The sequence below is a fragment of the Pipistrellus hanaki genome, assembly GCF_964339955.1.
Source record: "Pipistrellus hanaki genome assembly, chromosome: 9".
NCBI classification, from domain to species: Eukaryota; Metazoa; Chordata; class Mammalia; order Chiroptera; family Vespertilionidae; genus Pipistrellus; species Pipistrellus hanaki.
Genome location: NC_140511.1, coordinates 27405663 through 27430653, shown reverse-complemented (window position 1 = coordinate 27430653; position 24991 = coordinate 27405663). Strand labels below are relative to the sequence as shown.

The 24991-nt window shown below is 36.5% G+C and overlaps 1 protein-coding gene across 2 annotated transcripts in view; it reads left to right on the top strand.

Annotated features, from left to right (window-relative positions):
* The window catches only part of DEUP1 (deuterosome assembly protein 1), a gene marked incomplete at both ends in the record, with an annotated part of 74992 nt that overhangs the window by 32193 nt on the left and 17808 nt on the right, over positions 1 to 24991 (top strand). For both annotated transcript variants that reach the window (XM_084895392.1, XM_084895391.1), the window contains 6 exons: positions 506 to 619; positions 2812 to 3057; positions 11094 to 11239; positions 14480 to 14585; positions 19539 to 19736; positions 21308 to 21394. In XM_084895392.1, coding sequence (XP_084751518.1) covers positions 506 to 619; positions 2812 to 3057; positions 11094 to 11239; positions 14480 to 14585; positions 19539 to 19736; positions 21308 to 21394 — 897 coding nt within the window. The remainder of the gene's footprint in view (positions 1 to 505; positions 620 to 2811; positions 3058 to 11093; positions 11240 to 14479; positions 14586 to 19538; positions 19737 to 21307; positions 21395 to 24991) is intronic.

Sequence of the window (24991 nt, the reverse complement as noted above, 5' to 3'; positions counted from 1 at the left end):
TGAGCTTGCTGTATCAAGTTGGTTCCACACTTCTTCCCCAAGCTAGCCCACTGGTGCTGCCTACATGAGGCCTGAGAGTCTGTTCCCATAGATGAGTTGATCCTGGCTTCACGTTTTGAAAGCCACAGGGACAGCGACTAAATCAGTCCAAGCCCCGTCCCATGGAAAAAAACAAGGAGCAGGTTTCGTGACTGACATTAGCTTGGGAAAAAGAAAGGAAATACTGGATGCAAAAAGTTGCTTGAAACTTCCTTATTAGTAATCTTTTATATATATATAAATAAAATGCTTAATTTTTATACAAATTCCTAGTAAAAATTAATATTTATCTAGCAATAAATCCAAGATGAGTGATTTGATACTTTTTTTGTTTTTCTAATGGGGGGAAAATAGACTTATTTTTTTCTCAAAATGAAGATGTACAAATGAAAGAAGCCCTGTTCATTGTGCTTTAAAATGAATAATTTTCTCCAATTTATGATTGTCCCTCCACTTTTTTTTAAAGGAATTTAGAACAAAATCAAGAGAATGGGACAAGCAAGAGATACTATATCAGTCTCATCTGGTTTCTTTAGATGCTCAACAAAAAATATTGTCTGAGAAGTGCAATCAATTTCAGGTACTTCAATACTATCCTCTGAATGAGAAGGAATTAGAGGTTAAATACTGCTATCTTTGTCATTCGGCTTATAATCTTTTTACAAGTAGAAATGCCAACTAATAGAAAATAATCAGAGCAGGCCTAACATTGGTTAAAGTGCATGAAATATCTATAACGATGAGTTTAGTCTAACATATCTCAAAAGATGGTGCTATTAGAAGTGCCCATTGTTACTATGGTATGTTTTTGCATGCCCGTGGGCAAGTCACTTAGAAAGTCTAGAGTTGTTTTGTCCGGGCCCTCAAGAACTTTACAGTTTAGACACAGAGATAATGCACGTCCTGATTCACAGATAACAATGACAAATGAATAGAAAGAATCAAAATCCTTTTAGAAGTCAAAGGAGTAAGAGAAAAATTTAGACTCAGCCAGGAAACATCCTCCAGCAGGGGTTGGACTGGGCCTGAACCTGGAAGAATGGATAAGTTCTGAGACAAGACATGATATATTCTAGGTGGCAGAAATAACAGGGGCAAAGTCACTGAGGCAAGAGCAAAAGGCAAATTTGGGGAATGAAAAAATGGGTCAATTGGCTGGGAGTCCAGATGGGAAGTGGGGAAGGCTAGTGGGTGGTAAGTCTGGTGAGTTGGATACAGATTGTAATACATCTTTAACGCCTGGCTAAGGAATTTCAAATTTTTATTAAAGTCAATAAGGCCCTACCTGGTTTGACTCAGTAGATGGAGCCTGCAGACTGAAGGGTCCTGGGTTTGATTCCAGTCAAGGGATAGTACCTCAGCTGCAGGCTCCTCCCCGGCCTGGGCCTTAGTTGGGGCTCATGCAGGAAGCAACCAATAGATGTGTTTCTCTCACATGGATATTTCTCTCTTTCTCTCTCTCTTTCACTCTCTCTAAAAATCATTGGAAAAATATCCTCGGTGAAGTTTAAAAAAAAAGCCAATAAGAAACTATTGTTTGGTTGCTATACTTATTTTTCATTCTTTCTTTAAATTATTTGAATTATATGTAATACATCTTCCCCAAATTCAACAATATAAAATAATGTAATGTAAAATAAAATATCTCATTCCCTACTCTATTTTTATCCATTTAATATAAGTTAGACATTTATCTTTACTACTTTTTCTTTTGTTTGTACAAACATGTAAAAAATGTATTTGTGTGGAAGTCACATTTTTTCCTTTTAAATTTTTTGTTTTTATATAATAAATAATCCATAGATATTATTTGATTTACTACATAAAATTCTACTTAATTCTGCATAGTATTTCATAGTATATAGTAGATATATCTTACATACCATAGTATATAATAGATATTTTTTCAATAATTTCTTTATTGATATACATTCAGGTTGTTTCTACTTTTATGCTATTACAATATTGTAACAAATATATTTAGCTCTTCTGATTATGCAGTAGCTGTATAAGTGTGCAAGAATCTGTGATGGCTGTAGTCAGAAGTAAAACATTTAAATCACTGAAGTATTTTACCATGGTCATTATTATTAAAACAGCGATTAACCCGTTGTTAGAAAGTATGTTTTTATAAATGAATGTAAAATATTTAAATGAATTGTGAAATGGATGTTTAAGAAAATATAGGTTTAAAAAGTAATTATAGTAAGGGATGTCTTGAACAGGTATATCATGAAGAACACTACTAGTTATATTATTACAAGCTGCATTCTCCTAGAATTTGAACATTCAACATCATTAGAATGTAGATGTTAGCATATTTTGATAGTGAGGGGTTTTGTTCCATGAATAGTTTTCACTTTTTTATACACATTTTTGGTGTAGCATTTATTTTTGAAAGTGTCTTTTTTGTCTTTATTAAAGTTTTTGAAACTTAAAAAAAAATCTTTAGATACTAACTTTTGCTAGATTAAAAATCCTAGAAATAATTGTTGAGCTTCGTCACTCAAGGATATGCTTATTGATTTTAGAGAGAGAAAGAGAAGTATTGGTGTGAGAGAATATCTAGCGATTGCCTTCCATACATGCCTTGACTGGAGATCAAAACCACAACCTAGGTATATGCCCTGACCAGGAATTGTACCTGAAATCTTTCAGTATTTGGGACAACCTCCGACCAACTGAGCCACAAAGGCCAGGGCTCTATCATTCTTCATGTAAACTTACATATGACATTCTCCATTTCATTTTCACAATTTTCCTCTTCCCCAGAAACAGGCACAAAGTTACCAAACTCAACTAAATGGTAAAAAGCAGTTCATGGAAGGGGACAGCAGCTCTGAAATTCCTCGGTTGATATGTGAACCAGATGCTAGTTGTGAAACGAGTGGAAGAGATGAGTTCATTATTGAAAAACTAAAATCAGCTGTGAGTGAAATAGCATTAAGCCGGAATAAGTTACAAGATGAAAATCAGAAGCTCTTACAGGAACTGAAAATGTACCAAAGACAATGCCAGGTGAATATATATTTATTTTCAACGGATCTTGCCCATGATTCATATAAATGATAACTCAAGGCTAATTTCATGTGTAAATTCAGCTCATATCTCCTCTTAGTAACGAATTATCACTTGGTGAGTAAATTCATTAATCCCATAGGTACTTTACTCACTAGAGCACCTTGGTTCTGCAGGGGTGTAATGATGATTGATTCAGTGCAGTCTAACAGAGGTCACTTACACACCTTAGACCTAAAAACCAGGGCCCGTTAACCACACATCACCCTCTGTCCTTCCTGTTCACTCTCTGACCCTGTGCCTCTTTGGCTTATAGGAATCCTGGGGTGGAGATCCAGGAAATCAACACTAATAATCTCACTAAGAAGCATGGGGTGACTATCTGTAATTTATCATCATTAACCTAACCATCATCATTTATCAAACAGTAACCTGGAATTTGTTTGTTTCTTTCTTTGTTTTTTGTTAACTTCCACACTGACAGATGTGATTGATGGTTTTTCCAAGCATTAATTTACTTAACTAGAAAGTACCTTTTCTTGTCTTTCTACTTTTTGCAACCACTGAAGTAATACTGCATTCATCAAAATTGGTCATTACCAATTTGACTAAATATGCATTTCTTATCCATGGGTATCCCATGTACATGAGACATCTGTAGTTCTATCTCCCTATCTAGGTCTTACCTCCCACTTCCAAATGCTCAGTCTCTCCTCAATTGGCCTGTTTCTTAGTCCCACTTCATCCCCACCCCATGCAGAGGATACTTTTCAGGTCACTATCTGAGCAGACTCCACGTACTTCTATAAAACACTCCACCTCAGGGTCTCCTGCCACTTCAACTCCCAGGGTCATTTGTTAGTCTTGGGCCAGCCACTAATTCCCTCAATCCCCCAATCCTGCTCCATTACATAGGGGATTATATATGCCGTTAGTCCTTTAACTTCTTTCTCTGCTAGCATCTACTCTTCTGATGTCCCCTTTCCCCAACTTGCAAGGCGACAGAACACAAGGCTGCAGGCTTCTATTCTATGGCATTTCTAAGAGAAGTCCACCTCCCCCATCCCAAATTCCAGCTTTGTTTGGGAGGGGTTTGTTATTCTAATACAAATTAGAATACAGATAGAAACAAACAAACAAAGCTAAATCACAGATACTAAACACCAGGAAGCCATACATTCTCCAGGCATAGAAAAGGTACTCCTAATGATTTCTCTGGCCTCACTATAATGGAAATGAGATTAACCCTTACTCCTGCTCTAGGAGTAAGTGGTCTAGGTGGCTTCTGATGTTTAGCTCCACCATCAGCCTACTAGTCCTGTTGAAGTTGGATTTTCATGGTTGCCAGTTTTCTGAAGGGTCTCTCCCTTTCAGAGCTAATTTCCCTCATTTTCCTAAGTACTGGACAACTGCTTCTGCCTCTGGCCCTGATTTACAGATGACTTCGTTGATTACCTTCCTCCCCCCCTCCCCACCTCTCCCAAACCCCCCTCCACCCCTGACTTCCCTTTGAGATTCCGAAATTTACATTATGCAGTTGTCTGTACTTCAAGAGTCTGCACCAGGATCATAATCAATAGATTATTTTTCTGGGTGCTTCCTGAATATTCTCCCCTATGTCTCATGTTAGCCTGCACAAACTTCTTGAAGTCTTTTGGGCTCTGGTCCATAGAAATCTTTTGTTTGCCTGGAACATATTTCATAATTCTGGTTCCACCCTTCAGTGAGGTTCAGCTTCTTCACTAACAATAGCTCCTCTTAAACGCCCTCAAAAGCATCCTGTTTGCACCTACTACAGCATCTCAGAACATTCCCTCTTACAGGCCGAGGTTCAGCTTTCAGGCCTTGGCTCACTTGCAGAATAGAGATTGCTGCTCTCAAACAAAGGAGACATCTGTAATACTTTCAACAATAAAGATACATTTTTTTAAAAAAGAAGTCGCTGCTCTTACCCCATATTCTAGAAAGAGCCTGTTTCCCTGTCTGGAAAACATGACTAACTTTCTGTAATGCTCTCCTTGAGCAACCCCACCCTTTTACATCTCAGTACTCCATCATTTATGCTTCTCCTGAAAGGAAATTGGAGAGTCTTGTAAAAGAGAGTATGTCACAAAGAGAGGAAGAGTGTACATTGAGAAACATTAATGAATTAACATTCCCAGTTCAGATTATAACCTCGACCCTCTCCCCAGGTAACTGTCTTAAACCTGTGCTTCTCACACTTATCACACCGACGCACACCTATCGGACAGGAAGAGAGCAAGTGCAGCCTGAGAGTCTGAACATGTAGCAGGAAGTGAGAGAACTCAGACCACCAGATGGCCAAGCCATCCTAGCCGTTAGCAATATCGGTTCATTGACTTGCCCTCCTGAGCCAAGATGAACAGGATATGACTCACTCCTCAACCTAAGATTTATTCAAGCTTCCAGGGCCTTGCACATATTCCTGAGAAGACTCTGTGGGTTGTCTGGGCTGAGGAAAGTCCATGCTACCCACTTTGACTTTTCCTTATGTATACATGTGTACTTAACAATTTATTAAATATCCCTGGATATATCCTAACAAAATAAAGACCCAGCTATTCATAGAAGTCAATGTAATTGTGAAATACAGTTTTATTGGTATTTATAAACTAACAGCATTAACTGTCTAATCATTATAATTTTCCTTGAAATCAGTGGTTCTCTCCTGGGTGATTTTGCTCCCAGGTGACACTTGGTAATACCTGGATACATTTTGGTTGTCACTACAGGGGAAAGGGATATTAATGGCATCTAGGGAGTAGAGGCTAGGGATATTGCTAAACATCCTACAGTGCACAAGACAACCCTCACAACAAAGAATTACCCAGATCAAAATGTAAATAGTGCTGGGTTGAGAAACTTTACTTTAAGTTTTGAAATGTTAGTTTTCTCATATTCATCACCAGTAATTCTCTAACTCTACTTTGTGATGTTTTTCAAAGCTAATGATAAATTTTAATGTGACTGTTACTATTGATTTATTGTCCACCAATTTCTATGAGAAAGTTACCAGTTATTTTTATAAACATTTAATAATGAAAAAAATAATTTAATTACCCTTGGATCTAGGGACATTATTAAATTTAAACTAAGAATTTTAACTTTATATTTTACAAAAGAATTGTATGTGTTAAAAAATAAACCAAATTATTCCACGGTATATATTACACACACACATAATTTAATTCTAATGAAAAGTTTTTGAAAAGCAATTTAGTTTTTAAAAATTCAAGATAAGATCTCTACTCCCAGGAGAATGCTATTTTTGATGCATTTAGAAAAAATGCTGAAAATAATGCTTTCATTTGGACATTTCTCTATTTTATTTCCAAACTAGAAGCCCGGTGCACAAAATTTGTGCAGAGGTGGGGTGTACGTCAGCTGGGCCTGCACCCTCTCCAACTGGGACCCCTCTCACAATCCAGACTGCTGGCTCCCAACTGCTTGCCTGCCTGCCTTCCTGATTGCCCCTATCCGCTTCTGCCTGCCAGCCTGATCACCCCCTAACCACTCCCCTGCCAGCCTAATCAATGCCTAACTGCTCTGCTGCTAGCCTGATTGCCCCTAACTGTCCTCCCCTGCAGGCCTGGCCCCCCTCAACTGCTCTCCCCTGCAGGCCCAGTTGCCCCCAACTTCCCTCCTTTGCTGGCCTGGTCACCCCTAATTGCCCTTCCCTGCAGGCCTGGTCCCTTCTATCTGCCCTTCCCTGCTGGTCATCTTGTGGCAGCCCATCTTGTGTCCACATGGGGGCAGCCATCTTGTGTGTTTGAGTGATGGTCAACTTGCATATTACTCTTTTATTAGATAGGATTTTTACTTATGTTTCATTCTTTTGCTTTAGAATAAATATTAAGTGATAAGATATCAATTATTTGCTATTTGGTAACTGATTTTAAGGTTTAAAATTATAGCTTCTCTATGAAATACACTGACTAATCTTAGAGGAAAAGGAGGCTGGGTGGGAAGAGGTTAATCAAAGAACATATATGCATATATGCACAACCCATGGGCACAGACAAGTGTGGTGAAGACCTGGAGAGGGGGTGGGAGCAGGGAAGGGGGGGGGCTACGTTGGGAGGAGGAAAACATCTGTAATGCTCTTCAACAACAAAGATAAATTTTAAAATAATAATAATAAATAAAATCACAGCTTCTCTCAAACCATTAGGCAAATTTCTAACTAAACAGATGGGCCTTAATCTTGTTTTACAAAATGTGTATTTTACAAAATGGGAATAATTAGAGAAAAGTAATTACTGTAACCAGTGCTGTAGTTAGAAAGAAGTTTTTCTTTTTGCAAAACTGTCATATGACAGTGTTGCACATCTTGCACATGAATTAAAAAAAAACAATAATTTCAATTTGAATTACTGTCACTTATTGCATATAAAATTCTCTTTAGTTTATAACACACTTTAATGCCATGTTCACCTGAATTTTCACATGAATCACATCTTCTCACTGTCCTTCTACAACACTGAAATGTATGGGTATGCATATAAGTTTCACTGAAAATATTTAATCACTATCTGCATACACTCACATTTATAAACTTTGCAATATTTCCCATTGGTGATTAATGACAAATAACTTGTTCTGAATTTTTTCAAATATTTATGCCAAGAAATATTGACTGCTTTTTGTTTGCATGTTAATGTGTCATCAAATACTATAGCAACACTGTCCAGTAGAAATATAAGGCAAGCCACAATGTAATTTGCATTTTTCTAGTAGATACATTAAGAGAATTAGTAAGAAATGGGTGAGATTAATATATAATAGTAATATATTTTCTTCAACAAAAATATACTTACAGTATTATCATTTCAACATGTAATCAATGTAAAAGTTAATGAGCTATTTCCCATTTCTCTTCATACTAAATCTTCAAAATCTGGTGAGTATTTTACACTTAAAACATATCTCAATTTAGATAGTAAGTCTTCATTTGAAATATGTCATCTGTACTTAGATTTCATAAAATTCACAGTTTAAAAAAAGTAGCTTTACTTACCCCAGTTATTCCCAACAAACTTGAAAGTGTTCTAATACCTGAAACAAATACCAAAAATAATTTTCCTGAATATTTGCATCCACATTGAAAATAACTGATTTCACTTTTATGCAAAAGCATGCCATTTTAAAAACTACATCTCAGTTAAATAAATTCACTAATTCTTAGTTCAACTTGATATTATTAACATTGAATTCAAAGAGTTATTGCGTAAGTCAAAAAACAACTCTCGCTTTATCAATTGACCTCTTTTAAGTCAATTTCCATTCTGTTGTCAATTATAATAAATTTTTTTCATATTTAATCATATAAGAAAAATATATCAAATCATTACTGTTGATTTGTATCATGAAGAATTTCAATTTTAACATAAATCCCCCTTCTTGTAGAGCTAGATCACAATAAACAAGCATTTTTTCCCCTTCATGATATCTCCAAGTGCTACTTACAGGTATTATTTTCATTAACAGTAAACAAATAGACCCCATAGTTATGATATGTTATAGAATTTCTGTTAACTCTAGCCCAAGGTGACACTACAGTTCACTGGCCTAGAGTTGGAGACCCCTGTGTTGCACTGCCCAAGTGGAGGCAGGCCCACTTTTCTCCATGCAGCTTCATATTAGATCACTCCCTGGTGGCAAATTTGCAAATTTTTGCAAGGAGCCCAGATAGTTGTCTTCAATTGGGAAAAATAATGGATGACATTCACATCAGATTAATTTGTGTTACTAATCTATTGTTTCACATTTCTTTTATGTCTTTTAAATTTTTAACTTATCTAAAAGTCCCACTGTTTGAAACAGGCTCTTTATCCAAATAAGACTATTAAATCACCTATTTGAATATATTCTTACTAGTGGCCCAGGGCACAAAATTCATGCACATTAAAAGGGGATTAAAGGAAACATTTTAATATTTTTATTTTCCCTTTCTCTATAATAGAAGTTTCAGAGATGAAAGAAAATTAATAAAATGTATATGAAAATCTTCCTCCTGTCAGAGTCTGGGGTGTGCTGCGGGACCCAGAGTCAAGTCCCTGCCCACCCACACACACCTAGGAATCTCTTGAGACCCAGACCCAACCGGCCCCACTCCTGTCAATTCCCGCAGGCTGCGGGGGGGGGGGGGGGGGGGGCAGTCTCAGGTCCTCAGCCCAGCCTTAGGTCTCCTGACCTCAGCACAAGAGTAGGAGGGTGCAAGGGCGTGACAACCATTTGCATATTAGCTCTTTAATATATAGGACTAGAGGCCCGGTGCACAAAATTCATGCATGGGGATGTCCCTCCACCTGACCTGACCCTCTCCAATCTGGGACCCCTCGGGGGATATCCAACTGCTGCCTTAGGCCTGATCCCAGTGGGTTCAGGCCTTAACCAGCAGTCGGACATCTCTCTCACAATCTGGGACCACTGGCTCCTAACCACTAGCCTGCCTGCCTGATTATCCCTAACCGCTTCTGCCTGTTAACCTGATCACCCCTAACTGCTCCCTGCTATATAACTTTGGACCAAGTCTGGCCCTCAACTTACTCATCTATAAGAATGGCAATGGATTTAATGAACAGAGTCAGGCACACTTAATAAATATTTGTTTCCCTTTATAATGCAGTGGAAGAGACATGATGATATGGAAGGACTCTGCCCTTCCACTCTCCCAGGGAACAGTCAGGTACTGCTGGAGAAAATCCTCAGCAGGTCACAGTCACAAACCTCACGTAAGAACTCAATGCTGCCAGGAATCCTACTGTATTTTTCCAACTAGCCAACTCTCCCATTCCCTACTCAGGCAGTTTCAAACCTTTCTCACTCTCAAAAATCACTCCCAAAGACCCACCTCCAATTCTTCTTCCTTTTTTCTTCATAAGGAAAAGAGAAGGTACCTGGTAGCCACGGTCTTATCTCCCCATGTCCAAATGCATGAACTTGTCTAGATTCCATCTTCCTTCTTTTCTATTGCAAAAGAGGACATGTGGAGGTATTTGCATTAGGCAATATGTCCACTTGTGCTTTGGGAACCATCCCAACCACCTTCAGGAACCTGACACCATTACTATTACCCCTTCTCTCTCCTAACAGCTTTTAAACTTGCCTGTCTCTCCTGCTAACAAAATAAAACACTGGGCTCATAGGATTGCAGGTGTTTCTAGTTACCAGCTAAAGTAGTGGTTCCCAACCTTTTGAATGCTGTAATCCTTTAATATAGTTCCTCGTGTTGTGGTGATCCCCAACGATAAAATTATTTTCGTTGCTACTTCATAACTGTTATGAATCGTAATATAAATATCGTGTTTTCCGATGGTCTTAGGCTCTACGACAGCAGTTCTCAACCTGTGGGGTCACCTAAGACCATCGGAAAACACAGATATTTACGTTACGATTCATCACAGTAGCAAAATTATAGTTATGAAGTAGCAATGAAAATAATTTTATGGTTGGAGGTCACCACAACATGAGGAACTGTATTAAAGGGTCGCGGCATTAGGAAGGTTGAGAACCACTGAGCTAAAGTAAGGCTACCATTGGGCAGTAGTGGAACCATGATTTGTAATTTACTTTGTTGGCCAGCTTTAAAATTATATTTTTCTCGGCTATTATCAAGTTTAAGTTGGGAATTATTTGCCTTTATCCACATTTTATGCATTGATATTTTACTCATACTTTTTATATTTTCCTCTTTCAAAGTAAGGTCCAGTGTGCCCATATTTGTGTGATTATTTTATTATTCTTTGTCATTATCACTGGGTTGTCAGCTCATTGAGGACAGATTCTCTGTCTGTATCCTCAGTGTTGAGTGCATAATAGAGCTCAGTAATTATTAGTTGAAAAAAAATGAATTAAGGAATGAATTCTCTGAGACAGAGCCAGCAAAGGACTGTCAATCAGTTCATTTGAAATTAGGCTGGTTCATACATGTTAAACATTTTAAACTGTGTTCATCATTATACATCATGACATCCAAATATGATCACTGAACATGTTTAATTTTTTTTATTGAGGCAATGGAAGCAGGACTCTCAGAGGTGAAAAGTGAGTTACAGTCACGTGATGATCTCTTGAGAATTATAGAAATGGAACGACTGCAGTTGCACAGAGAATTATTAAAAATAGGAGAGTGCCAAAATGCTCAAGAAAATAACAAAAGGTAATACTTTATATTCAGCAGCCTGAGAGAAACTGCTCAAAATATACTGTTTGGCTTTTTAAGAATTTTATATTTGAAACTAGAATTAAAAGTCTCTTTGTTTTGTATTAACATGCTGTTAATTATTAGATATTAACAATAAAATTAATGGTTATTTTATCTTCAAGATTAATATATTACATAGAAAAATATATCATGTTCTGGTTTATGGATATGTATGTGTTATACTGAGTCAGAAATTTTCTTAGAACTTTTATTCTTCAGGATGTTATTAAAACAATACTATAAAGCTGATATTTAATTATGTATAAATAAGATTTATTTCATATTTTCAAAATACCTCTAGTTTGCCTATAAACTTGTTAACTTTTTCACCGGTAAATATTGTATTTAATTTTGCCTCCACACTCATCACCTTATCAGTTCCATTTAAGGGTTTTGTTAGAAATATTTTTCCTCTTTTTAAAATCAGACAGATATTGCATATTCCATAACCACAAAGAAAATGGACTGTTGGAGATTATTAAATATTTATGCTTGTGAATAGACAGTGTGATGGTTCCCACCACTCATTGATGTTCTAATTCTTATTAGAATTTGAATCCTTCTCAATTCTGAAGGCTATTGCCAGACTAATGATAGTATTTTAAAAACTGAATAGCCAAATGGTGAGGGATATTTTATTGAAAGATGACTACATTGTTTTAAAGGTAACATTTATTTCTTCAAAGTTGTGGTACTTGCCTGCCTGAGGTCTACCCTTTACAAAAATGGCAAGTTAAGATTCTTAAAAGTGACCTATTGTATGTCTCACCAAGGATGGTAGAATGCCTCCTATTAGGCAGTTAGCATTATTGAGTGCTCTGTATACAAGCTATGTATCATCATCACCAATCATTAATAAATCTATTGGAAATATATAATGTGCAAGGCACTGTTCCAGTGTAGTGAATTGGTGAGAAATGTCTTCACACAAGGAATGTATATGCCTAAAAACATAAATTTCCCAAAACAGCAAACTGCTCAACCACATCTCGTGTTTTTGTGAAGTGGAGCTATCTTACAGGCCAGCGCTAAAGCAGAGCCAACTTTCCTTCAGCTCATGATTTAAGCTAAAATCTTGCAATTATTCACATGTTTGGCCAATACAACTCTTTTGTTATGCCTGGCTGCCATCCTCTATTTATGTTGGTATTTATTTTGGTCTCCAAACTACATCTTTCTCATTTGGATCATATTACTCAGTTCTAGTATTCTGAGAGTTGATGAACAGTTATTTAACTTTCACAGCTTCTATTTTATTTTAGACTTTTAGCATAGTCTTCTCAGCCTTCATTTTTCCCATTGAAAGTTCCTAATCCTAATTTGTTCTCATTTGAATGTGGTACTGCCTTTATATTATTTTGTTTTCTTTTATTTGGACTCTGTTTCTTCTTTATAGTTGTGTTAAAGTGTAGCAGCCCCTGAGAGCAGACATACAATAGTTTTAGAGAAGTAGCATTGTAATGTTTTTATTCATGATCAGAACTTTTCTCAATGATGCTAAGATTTTGTTAGCTTTTCCTTTTTTTCAGTTGTTGAAGCACCTTGGGCTGATACGTTCTGAGAGTTATTAAAAATATTTCCAACACTCCTTTCCTATGTGATAAATAATAGTTCCCTTATGTATTTATATTACCATTTACATTAGCATAACTATTGTTCTCTTCTATGAACTTATCCACATTGAACTTTGATATTTGTTCTATTCACTCAAATTTACAAGATCATCATGAGGATTTTACCATTCAGTTTAGCATTCCATCCCCTGAAGTTGCTTAGGAAGAAATGAAAAAAGGAAAATTCATTTTCAAATTTGAAAATCATAGCAAATAAGAAAATGTTAAGATTGATCTTGAAATAGCATTTTAGGAGAATACTGGGTAAAATGCTCCCAATACATTTACTGAGTGAAAAATACTAGTAAAAGAAGACTGAAAAATAATATCTAAAGTACATTCTAATTGTATGGAAAATGTGTATGTGTGTATACACATGCATAGTAATATATATATATATATATATATATATATATATATATATATATATATACACAAAAATGCTGACAATGTTTTTTTCCTAGAGGACATTATAGCAGCAAATATACTCCATATTCTGTTTTCTATACTCAACATATACAGGATTTTCCCCAACACTATATATATACTTTGAATAATTATTAATTCCAATAGGTTAAATCTGGAAAGGAAGAAACAAATTGAGCTATCAGTGTTAAATGTGTATACATTTTTGGACACTCTGTATATTTGATTTTAAAAACATACATCCAAGTCTAGGCACATGTATCTCAAGGATATCACTATAAATATGCACCTTTTAAAATATTTCTTTATTTTTAATTTCTTCATTAGTTATTTTTCTCAGATTTTGTTTTGGTTATGTGACTTGAGTTTTTTATCTATGGACCCTTTTACAAAGTTCTTTGGAAATCTAAAATTGTACAAGTGAGTACATTTCTCAGAACCCTGGACTCGACCAGATTAGTCAGGAAATACAATAGAACACACACTGCTTTCCTTGCCTAGTTATCTTTATTTTTTCTGCTTTAATGATTTTATTTTACCGACTTCCCTGATGTACACATTACCTGCTTATACTATTCTAACCTTTCTGTGGAAATGGTACTTTTTTATACTAATTCTTGCTTTTGCTCTCTATATCCATATGTGGTTGCAATTCCATTTTATAAATTGAACAGCCAAAGAATAGATGTAGTTGAGCTCTCTCTGAGTAGCCTGTCAGATGCAATCATTTTGGAACACTTTTATGGAGCGGTTTCTCCCTCAGATTCCTGCTGACATAGTTTCTTTCCATGCTGTAGAAACAACTCGGGTGTGTTTCCTTTTCTGATGGTTCCCAAGCTATTTTATTATAGAAGACAGGTTTTTTTTCTCATCCAAAAATCTTACCTCCATATGCAAACCAAGTATTCTGCCAATTTTTAATGCATAATTAAAATTGCATATTAATTGCTAGCTGTTTTTTTTTCCCCAGCTAAAAACATTCACACTCAGTTAAATATGTAAATACTTATGAGAGCTGAATGTATTGTAACTTACCATTTCTGTACCTTGAAATGTTTCCAATAAACTAATAATCTATCTGTGATAGTCTATTATAAATTAACACTATAATACAATTGATCAAGTTAGCTTAATTTTTACTTCTTTGGATTTGTAGACTTGAATCATCTTATTCACCTTCTATTAAAGAACCAGAAAGGAAAAGGAAAGAACTATTTTCTCTGAACCCAGATCAACCAAATCATGAGAAAGAACTGACTAAGGTATGGAAAGTAAGGAGCTCCATTCTTCCAGGCAGCCTTTCCCTGGGGGGGGGAAGAAGCCTTCCTTCTCATTCCCTTCCTTTTCCTTCTATATTCTTCTCCAAGCTACTAAAACTGACATTCTTCTGTGTGCTGCTATAAAAACCACAGACACTAGGACATCACTCTGCCACGGCAGACTGCCTGTGAAACGTGGAGGGCTTGTACCTCCATGAGAGAGAGCGTATAGCAAGAAGTATGAGATCACAGATGGGCATCAGCCACATGTTAGTGCGCAAGTTTGGGGTTGTGTATGCAAGTTGCTCAGGGTCCCCATTTCTAGGATGGGGATGGGGATCATTAGTACATAACTCCTAAGGCTGTGATGAGGCTCAAACGAGCTACTTAAATAGCACTTACCATGGCCAGGAGCTGTTCTAAAGCCTTAACAAATCCTAATTCATTTATTCCTCACAACCATCTTATAAGGTAGGTACTACTATTATTCTTTGTTAATATTTGAGGAGGCTAAGGCTAGGTAATTTTTCCCAATATTATACAACTAATCTGGCAGAGGCCAGATAAGAATCCAGGTGATCTGGCTCAGAGTTCATAGTCTTCCTCTAAGTTAGAATCCATAAAATAACAATACATGTGAAGTGCTTAGAACAGGGCCTGCCACGCTCAGAGGAAGCGCCTGGCAGACATTGGTTGCTGTTGGTATAGGTTATGCCCACGTTTTTGTCACTGAGCACCTACCATGTGCCAAGCGCTCTCCCAGGAGCTAGAAATACAAGGATGAGTAAGACCTGGGCACTGTGGTTCTGCACTCCTACAAAAAGTATACTCTCTTCTCCCTCTAGGAAAATCCAGTGGTGGTTCTCTTCCATGGGTTTATCACAACTACTACTCACTTCTCTGGATCTTTAGGTTTGACGATCACACAGAATATCCAATGTGGCATAATCTAAACAAATGCTAAAAGTAGGAAAAACCTGGGTGTAGTTTTGAATTACCAGTACAGTGCCAGACACACAATAAGTGAAAGTAACTATTCGAGAATGAATTCATTAATATTAAGGCTCAGATCTCCCAAAATTGTATGGGGTCATAACTTCAATTATTGTTTGTATAAATTTAATGAACATTCACTGAGCATCTAGTAGGACTACTACCGTGTTCCCCGAAAATAAGACATCCTACGAAAATAAGACCTACTTACAGGTTTCCTTCTGAGTGAAATATAAGGCATCCCCCGAAAATAAGGCCCTCTAGGCTAAACATGAGAGATTTGGTCCACTGATTCTGAAAGAAATGGAGTCACAAGAAATTCACCAGGAAATTCAAGAATTGGATTGTTATGATGATGTTCCAGAAGATGATGACATGATTGTCATTGAATAAATGAGTAAATTCTTGATACTGTAGGATTCACAGTTTGTCTGGTTTGTGTTGACAACTACCGTACCGTATACAGATAATAAATTTCCTTTATTTTCATTTAACAATAAATGTGTACCATATTCTTCTTCATGGAAAAATAAGACATCCCTGAAAATAAGACCTAGCGCATCTTTGGGAGCAAAAATTAATATAAGACACTGTCTTATTTTCGGGGAAACAGGGTAGCTATTCTGCTTCTTTCTGTAGGAAATGTGAAAGATAATATGAAAGATAACGATGATGTGAAAGATAAATCCTGTCTCCCAGAGAGTGACTGTGAGGCAATTATGATGTGTAGGAAAGGTGATGTGAATTAATGGCCATTTTCCTTGTATTTTTCACATATTCCCATAAAACTGGTTTTACTAGCATATAAAACTATAACTTTAAAACACTGTTCTTTCTGGTGCCTCCAGTGGATACATTATGTTAAAATGTTGATTAAAGCCACCTAAAGTGTAGTTATACTGTTGTTAACCTCATAGATCTAGAAAGAGTACTAAAACTTTGAGTAATCGGAGGAATATACTGATGTTACACTGTTTTGCTATGGAAGGAGAGAATACAAGACACAAATCTCTTCAGTGGCTCTGGGAGGCCTGTAGATCATGCACTGCCCTGCAGAAAAGGTAGCAAAGGAGTTGTGTGTAAATAGCTATAGCTTCCAGGAAGTATTTGTGCAGAGCATTTTCATTCTCTGGTAATAAAACCAACAAGTGCCATATATCATCTGTCTTCACTTTTTAACATACAACTAGCTTCAGTCATTTATTTGTGATAAAATTGACATTTTTAATAAAGCCAAAAATTATTTATAGCTAGGCAAGTTAATCTCATTTAGAAGGAAGTTTTGCAGTACAGTGTGTTGTTTTAATAACTAAATGGGAAGAACAGTTTACTCCATTTTCATTATAGCATATTCATTTTCCAACATTAAAAAAAAAAAAACTACACCACAGGGATGCAAACAGCAAAACTCAAACTGGGACCAACTACAGAACAACCTAGTTAAAAAAAAAAAAATTATAAGGAAAAGCCTGGAGAGAGAAGATTGGAGATGTAAAGAGACTTGTAACATTGTCCCCTTTCCTCATCTCTTTTGCTCCTAGGATAACTTAGGCTCAGTCTGTTCCTTGCCCTCTGAGTCTTTTTTTTTCTTCTTTTTTTTTCTTTTTCTATCTATTAAATGATGGGGTTGGATCATGTGATTTCTAAGATCATGTACAACTCTAAAATTCTGAAAGCGTCAGTGATAAGAATGGAATCAGATGAGGGTTGGTAGCATAGCTGGGGCTGGCCCACTCCAGCTCCCTGTGTGTGAGCCACCCTCGAGGGCTCCGCTCCCAGAGGGTCCACAGCACAGTGTCGGTCCTGGAATCAGACTGCCTGTCACCAGAATGTGACTGCGAGCAGTTATGTGAATTTATACTTCTAATCTGCCAAATAGAGACATGTGTGGGGATTAAGTGAGATGATGTATGTAGAGCACTTAGAACACACACAGACACATACACAAAGAGAAGCTTTAAAAATAGAGGATCTAGCCCTAACTGGTTTGGCTCAGTGGATAGAGTGTCGGCCTGTGGACTGAAGGGTCCCAGGTTCAATTCCAGTCAAGGGCATGTATCTTGGTTGCTGGCACATCCCCGGTAGGGGGTGTGCAGGTGGCAGCTGATTGATGTTTCTAACTCTCTGTCCCTCTCTCTTCCTCTCTGTAAAAAAAAAAAAAAAAAAAAAAAAAAAAATTCAATAAAATATATTTAAAAAAAGAGAGAAGACCTAGTCATAAGGTGCGGCTCATATTTTCATTTCAATTAAGTAAATTTTAAAAAATGCATTACACTTCTGATACAATTTTAAATTTGAATACTTCCTGGATAGTTGAGGATATTGAAGAATCGTTAGTATATTTAGGACTTTCTAGAGGTAGTCTGGCTATGTTTTAAAAAGAGAGGGCGATAGGGGGATGCCCTTGTTCTTTCACAGAGATATCCTGAAATGTTCACAGACTAAATGAAAAAATATCCACTGTAAGGGCAGTGCCTTGGGGTAAATTCACACATGTCTCTGTGGACGACCTCTGCAGGACCCTGCAGCCTGACTTCTCACAGCACACCCAGTCCCAGCCACTGTGTGCCCCTTTCGGTTCTGAGTGTGCACTCACCCCTGTGCCTGGGCTGGTTCTCTGCCTGGAGCCCTCTCCATCTCTGTCTTCCCTCTGGATTCCATTTACCCTTCACTATCAGTCTGATGGCCCTCCTCTGGGAACCTTGCCCTGGCATCCCAGGCTGGGTTGGAACCCCTCCACCACATTCTGCCTCTGCCACAGACTGCTGATGATTCCTATTGGGACACTGTGTTTTAACTTGTTGATTTTTCTGTTTCTCCCAAAGGACTGTGATTTTTGAGATTAGTGACTGTGAACTTTATCTCCAAGCCCCAAGAATTAAGAGCCAGTGAATGATACACAGAAAGACAGTAAGAGGCTAGACTAGGTAGAAGAGGGGTGAGATATAAGAAAGAGTGAAGCAGAAGAGGCAGAATTTGCTACTTGAATGCATTGGGGAGGATGAGAGCAGGAGGAGTCCAAGGCAGTCCTGAGCTAAGATTCCACAGGCTACGGAAGGAGGTGATATGTTTTTCATGAATACATTAAATTTGAAATTTATTATAACATGATTCTGAAAAACATAGGATTTAGTCACAAAAAGTTCAGCACAATTTAGTAAAAAAGAAAAAAAGTACTGAATTTAAAGCCAGCAGTCCTAGGTTGCAGTCCTGGCTCTGTCAGCTAGTAGCTTTATGACTTTGAGCAAATCACTTACCCTCTCTCAGCCAATTTTTCTCCCTAAAAAATGCTTGCTCTGGATCATAGGTTCAGGACTCTTTCACCACAGCTCTCTGGGGTGGTTGCTCAGTGGGCATATAATTAAGTTTTACAAGATGAGTTAAGTCCCAGAATGCACTGCACAGCACAGTGCCTATAGTTAGCAGTGAGGTGTTGTGCAGGTAAACATTTAAGAAGATAGATCTCATATTAAGTGCTCTTACCACACACACACACACACACACACACACACACACACACACGTTAAATAACTAAGGGACACAAGGAAATGGATATGATTATTACCTTGATTGTGGTGATGGTAGCATGAGTGTGGGTCCAAACTCACAAAACTGTGCACATTAATTATGCACAGTTTTTTTGTATACCTATGAAAGCTGGAGGAAAATGTCTGGTAATACTTTCTTCCCCTTCCTATCAAAGTAATGTCAGCAGCAGGTGATGATTTATGTACAATAGAAAATAGAAGTCAGAAATGAACATTTGAAATTGGAAAGAAAAAAGTAAATGAATCATTATTGTGAGTATCTGTTTTTAATTTAGCATTGATTAGAAAATGGGGGTGGGAGGGCCTGCCTCTGTTTTAAGGTCAGGTAAGAAGAATGAATGCGACCAGTACAAGCCTTCAGCTGCTTCATAAATAACAGGACTTGTGAATGCTCCCTGGGCTCTCTCTGCTGCAGATAAGGAGCCAGCTCTACCAGGAGGAAGAGCACCACAGCTGTGAGCAGGAAAGAATGAGGAACGAAATCTCTGACCTAACGGAGGAGCTTCATCAGAAGGAGATCACTATAGCAACTATCATGAGAAAGGCTGCCCTTCTGGAGAGGCAGCTGAAGGTGGAGTTAGAAATCAAGGAAAAAATGTTAGCAAAACAACAGGTATGGGAGCGGAGGACAGCCCCGCCCAGGCCGTTCTTTATTCAGTGCAGGTAGCTGCCCTCCTTAGGAGAGAAGCATTGCATCTCGGTATTATCTCTGAGACTAGCATCACAGAAATGCTTTGTCATATAAAACCTTTGTGAGATCATGCGAAGTGCCATCATAAAAGGACTAGGGAATAAGCGACAGTGCAAGATAATTTCATTAAATCTCATCCTAAAATTTTCTGTGACCCATAGTTTGATCACCCCCCACAATATGCTTTAGTCAAAGATTTTCTGAATTTGTTTTCTATAGTTTTCTTCCATTAACATTTTTATCCTTTTAAAAAGCCTCTATTCCAGTATTTCCTGGATACTTCTCACCCCCATTTTATATAATTTCTTTTAAGGTTTAAAAAAATGGATGTTGAAACATGAAAACTAGTTTACATTTACTCAAATGTACAGCATGGTTCATGGCTAAAAAACAGCAATTATAAAATTCTGCTGTTACAACTCTGCAAGTAACTTCCAAATCTTTCCTTCCTCTCTCTTTCCCTCCCTCCTTCCCTTCTTTCTTATTTATTTTGAAATTCCCTTAACCCCTTATTCATCATCAAACTGATAGCCTGCTATTCCAAGCATAGGATTTATCTACCTTTTTTCTCCCCCAAGTCTACAGGATTTGAGAGTCCCATTCAATAACTTTCAAGGCATTTAAGGGTCACTTCAGAAATAGCAAGGCTATTTAAACCTGTGTATTATAAAAACAAGAAGAGATTCAGCCTCTGCTCAATTATAACCCTTAAGCCGATTAATATGTACAATACGCAGGAAAATAGCATGGATGAGATGGTAGCATTTGTTGTACCTGGGATATTTTACACATGTTAGCAGTGATCTGGGTCACTGAATTATGAGTTTTTACTTTTACCATTATATTCTTATATTGTTTTAAGGCTTAGTCAAGGGGAATATATTTTGTAATTTATGAATTACAAAATGTTGAATTGTTTTATATAGAAATGAATCCTAGATAAATAAGAGGGTAAATATTACGTTCTAAGTATTGTCAAGTAGAAAGAAATCTGGAAAAATTAAATTAGAAGACAAAATGAAGTAGCCACCCCCAAAAAATAGGAAAGTTTGCAAAAATATCAGAATGAACAAAATTAACCATGAAAGTCATATTTGCATATTGTAAAAATTAATCAGGTAGTAAAGATGGTTAATGGACAGTTATTCAAACATGTTTTTAAAATTGTGATTTTTTCAGGTGGTAATTTGCTTACAATAGAAAATACCCGTGAGAAAAGGAATTTGAGACTTGAAAAAAACATGTAAACGAATCGTTATTGTGAGTTATCTAATTTTAGCTTAGCACAGGTCAGAAAAGGAGTGTAAAGTGGGGCCTACCAAATGCAGGAGAACCAAATGAGAATTCCTGATTTATGATCATTGTGCCAAAGAAGTGTTCCCTTCATTCCACTTAGGAAATATTCATATTAACAATGTAACATTAATTGTAATAGCATCATGAGCTTTCATTATGAAGTTTATATTCACTTTTCCCTACTAATCTCCTTTCAGGTCTCAGATATGAAATATAAAGCTGTCAGGACTGAAAACACACATCTAAAAGGAATGATGGGAGATTTAGACCCTGGACGGTACATGGTAATATGATGAAATCATTCAGTAAATTGAACAGACACGACTTGATTGGTCAGGGTTTACTCACATTACTTGCTGAGCACTTCCTGCGGGGTAGCCAATATCTTGCACACTGATTAAACTTACTTTTATCTTCAGGCTAAAATAGTTAAATGTCTGGTTTCTCCCTTATTCTTGTCCTGGATTGGGCTCAATTCTGATCATTTCCTCAAACTTCCTTGCTTTTTGTCTTGCTATTGCCTCTGAAATCTCATATCCTACATGGCCTGACTCAAGCGTCAACCTCCCCCTTGAAACCCTTCCCCCTCCTTTCCCACCCCTGAAATTCCAGTCAGAATGAATTTCCATCCAAAATTGGGTTGTGTTTTGGTCTGACTTGTTTTGTAGTTTCTCACTTCCCCACTGAATGGTGAATAGAGACCATGAATAAGGACCATGTCTTATCAACGTTTGTATCACCATCACTTCACAGCAGCAGGAGGACAGTCAGTGTTCAGGGAATGTTGGTTGCATAAAAAGGATGAGTAAGTGAATGATTGAGAATTGACCTTGTGATTGTAACCGGTGGCTCCACAGGTTTACATAAGGCAACTTCAATAGTCTCTGTGCCTTTCAATTCAACTGTTTGATATAACAGTTGAGGGTTGGGTTTTATATGTAAATAGGATAGCGCTTATTTATTGAACTAATGAAGTACCATTGTTACTTGTTTGCCACTAATTTGCTCTAAAGGAAAATTCTGAAGTAAAATATTTTTCTACTATTCAGGGCAGGGGGAAGATAAGAGAGGAGTATGGTAATTGCTTAACCTGGCCTCCGTTTCCCCAGTTGTGAAATGAGGGAGTTGGACTAGGCATTGCCCACGGCTCCTTCTGAAGCCCTGGTGCTGCATTTCTGCAGCAGTATATACTTGTTCTCAAAACAAATAGTCCGTATTCTAGCATCAAAGAGTAGATGCTTTCTGGAAGCATTCCTCCCCCTCTTTGGGCCCACTTATGGGTTCTGTGATTAGAGTACTATAGATGGATAAAAAGTAAAGTGTATTTGGTTTCCCTAGCTGTTACATAAAATCTTCCTGATACCCAAGGCTTTTATTTCTAAACACTGGACACACAAGTTAAACTGTATCCTGCCCCCATGGGTGTCACTTTTTTTCTTTCACAAAATGGTTTGTGTTCTTTTAAAAAATGTCTTCATAGCCCCCACTGAGCCTGCTTCCCTGAGACCTGTAGGCATTTAGCTTTGTTTATTTATTTGTGTTTGGTTTTTTAAAATGAAATAAAACAAAGATGTATAAAGAAGAGGTTAATTATTCCTACTTCTATCCCCAGTCCTAGTTTGGACTCCTGAGAGATCCAGTGTAAAATTCTGTTTTCTCTGCTCATGCACACATGTACAGGGCATGAGTCGAGCGTTCTTTTACAGAAATAAATGTATACTATGCATAATCTGCCTTTTGACTACATATAAACATCTCTACAAGTCAGTAGAAAAACATCTTTTGATTTTTCCTAATTTCTCAGGAAAAAAAAAACATACTTATTTGTAAAATATATAATTTTATCAATAATAAAGTGAATCATAACTTATATACTCATGATTTTAGTGCAGTCTTTTTTCTTGCTTCTCCCTTTCTCCTTCCATGTCTCTATATCACCTCAATTCCCATCTACCAGATAACACATGTTAACTATTCAGTAGGTATTATTTTGTACTTTTATGTATATATGAATTCACATTTGTGTAAATATACATACATATGTAAACATATATACATATACCTATTTAGGATTTTTAACCTTTTTTTAAAAATGGATTACATTATACATACTTTTCTGTGTCTTGTTTTTGTTCACTCAACAATAATATCCTTTGCAAATCCTTACTGGTTTAGATTTGTGTCATTCTATATAACAGCTCAATAATGTCACATGATGGGAATGTATCAACATTTATTCAACTATTTTTCAGAATTCATTCATAATTAATTCAACTCTGTTTCTGGGTTTTTGCACAAACAAACAATACTGTAAAAATATCCTTATGCGTATATTCTGAAATAACTCCATAAAAATAGAATTGCTGATTCAAAGGATGTGTATGTTTTAATTTTAAAACATTTTGTTGCCCAGCTGGCGTGACTCAGTGGAGAGTCACCAAGGTTGAACCAAGGTTATGGTTCCATTCTGGTCAGGGCACATCTCCGGGTTGTAGGCTCAGTCCCTAGGTGGGGGCGTGCAGAAGGCAACCAATCAATGATTTGCTCTCATCATTAATGTTTCTATCTTTCTCTCCCTCTTCATTCCTCTCTGAAATAAATAAAAATATGTTTTTTAAAAAACATTTGTTGTCAAATCATATTTTTACCTTTTTCTTTCATCCTTGCCAACAGTATATGTTATAGTTCTTTTAAATTTTTGTCTGTTTGATTGGTGTAAAGTGATTTCTCAATAGAACTTTAATTTGCATTTCCCTAACTACAGTGTGCATATTTTTTACATTTTTTTGGCAATGTACTGTAAATTAACTATAGTCTTTGCTCACTTTTCTGTTGGGGTTGTCTTTTTCTTGTCAGTTTATAGTAGCACTTTTCTAAATGTATTTTTGTAAGTTTATTTACAAATCCTTTTGCCATACAAAAGGTTTTAAACCTTTATTTGTCACACATGTCTATCTTTTTGTTTATAACTTTTGAATTTCCTTCCTTGAATAACAAGGTTCTTCCAATGACTACACAGTATATTTTTCATCTAAGTCTTTAATTCATTTGAATTGTAATTTTGCATGTGATAGAAAACAGAAACCCAATTTAAACTTTTATATCAATGTGAAGTTCAATTTATCTAGTTTCTCCTGGTAATTTTTTATTGGATTCCGTTTGGAATTAAGTTTATGTATTAATGTCAAAAGAACTGGTATTTTTATGATAGTATATTTTCCAATCCAAGAATATGACATGGCTTTTTATTTTTTCATTTATAATTTTATGCGCTTCAATAAGATGTTATAGTTTTCTTTGTATAGGTTCTGTGCCTTTATTTTAAATTTATTTCTCAGTATTTTATAGATCTTGTCACTGTTGTAAGTGCAACATTTTTTTTTCCACACATAAGAATTTATTGCTAATAAAGAAGAAAATAAAAAGCCAAATTATCTGTTAGTTCTAGTAGGTATTTTTCTTGAGATTTGTAAGCTTTTTTATTTATATAAACAATTGTATCAACAAAAGCTTTATCTCTTTTCTTTTGTTTGCATCAGTTGTTTTTGTCATATTGCAAATTAATATTAAATAATAGTGAATACTGCCCAGATGGCATGGCTCAGCGGTTGGGCATTGACCTTTGATTCCCAATCAGGGTACATGCCTAGGTTGTGAGCTTGATCCCCAGTGTGGAGTGTGCAGGAGGCAACCAATCAATGATTCTCATCATTAATATTTCTCTCTCTCTCTCTCTCTCTCCCCCTCTCCCTTCCTCTCTGAAATCAATAAAAATATATATTTTAAAAATAATAATAATAGTGATTACTGACAAATTAGTCTAATTCCTGATTTTAGATGAAATTGTTTTAGTGTTTTATTGTTCAAGATAATATTTGTTC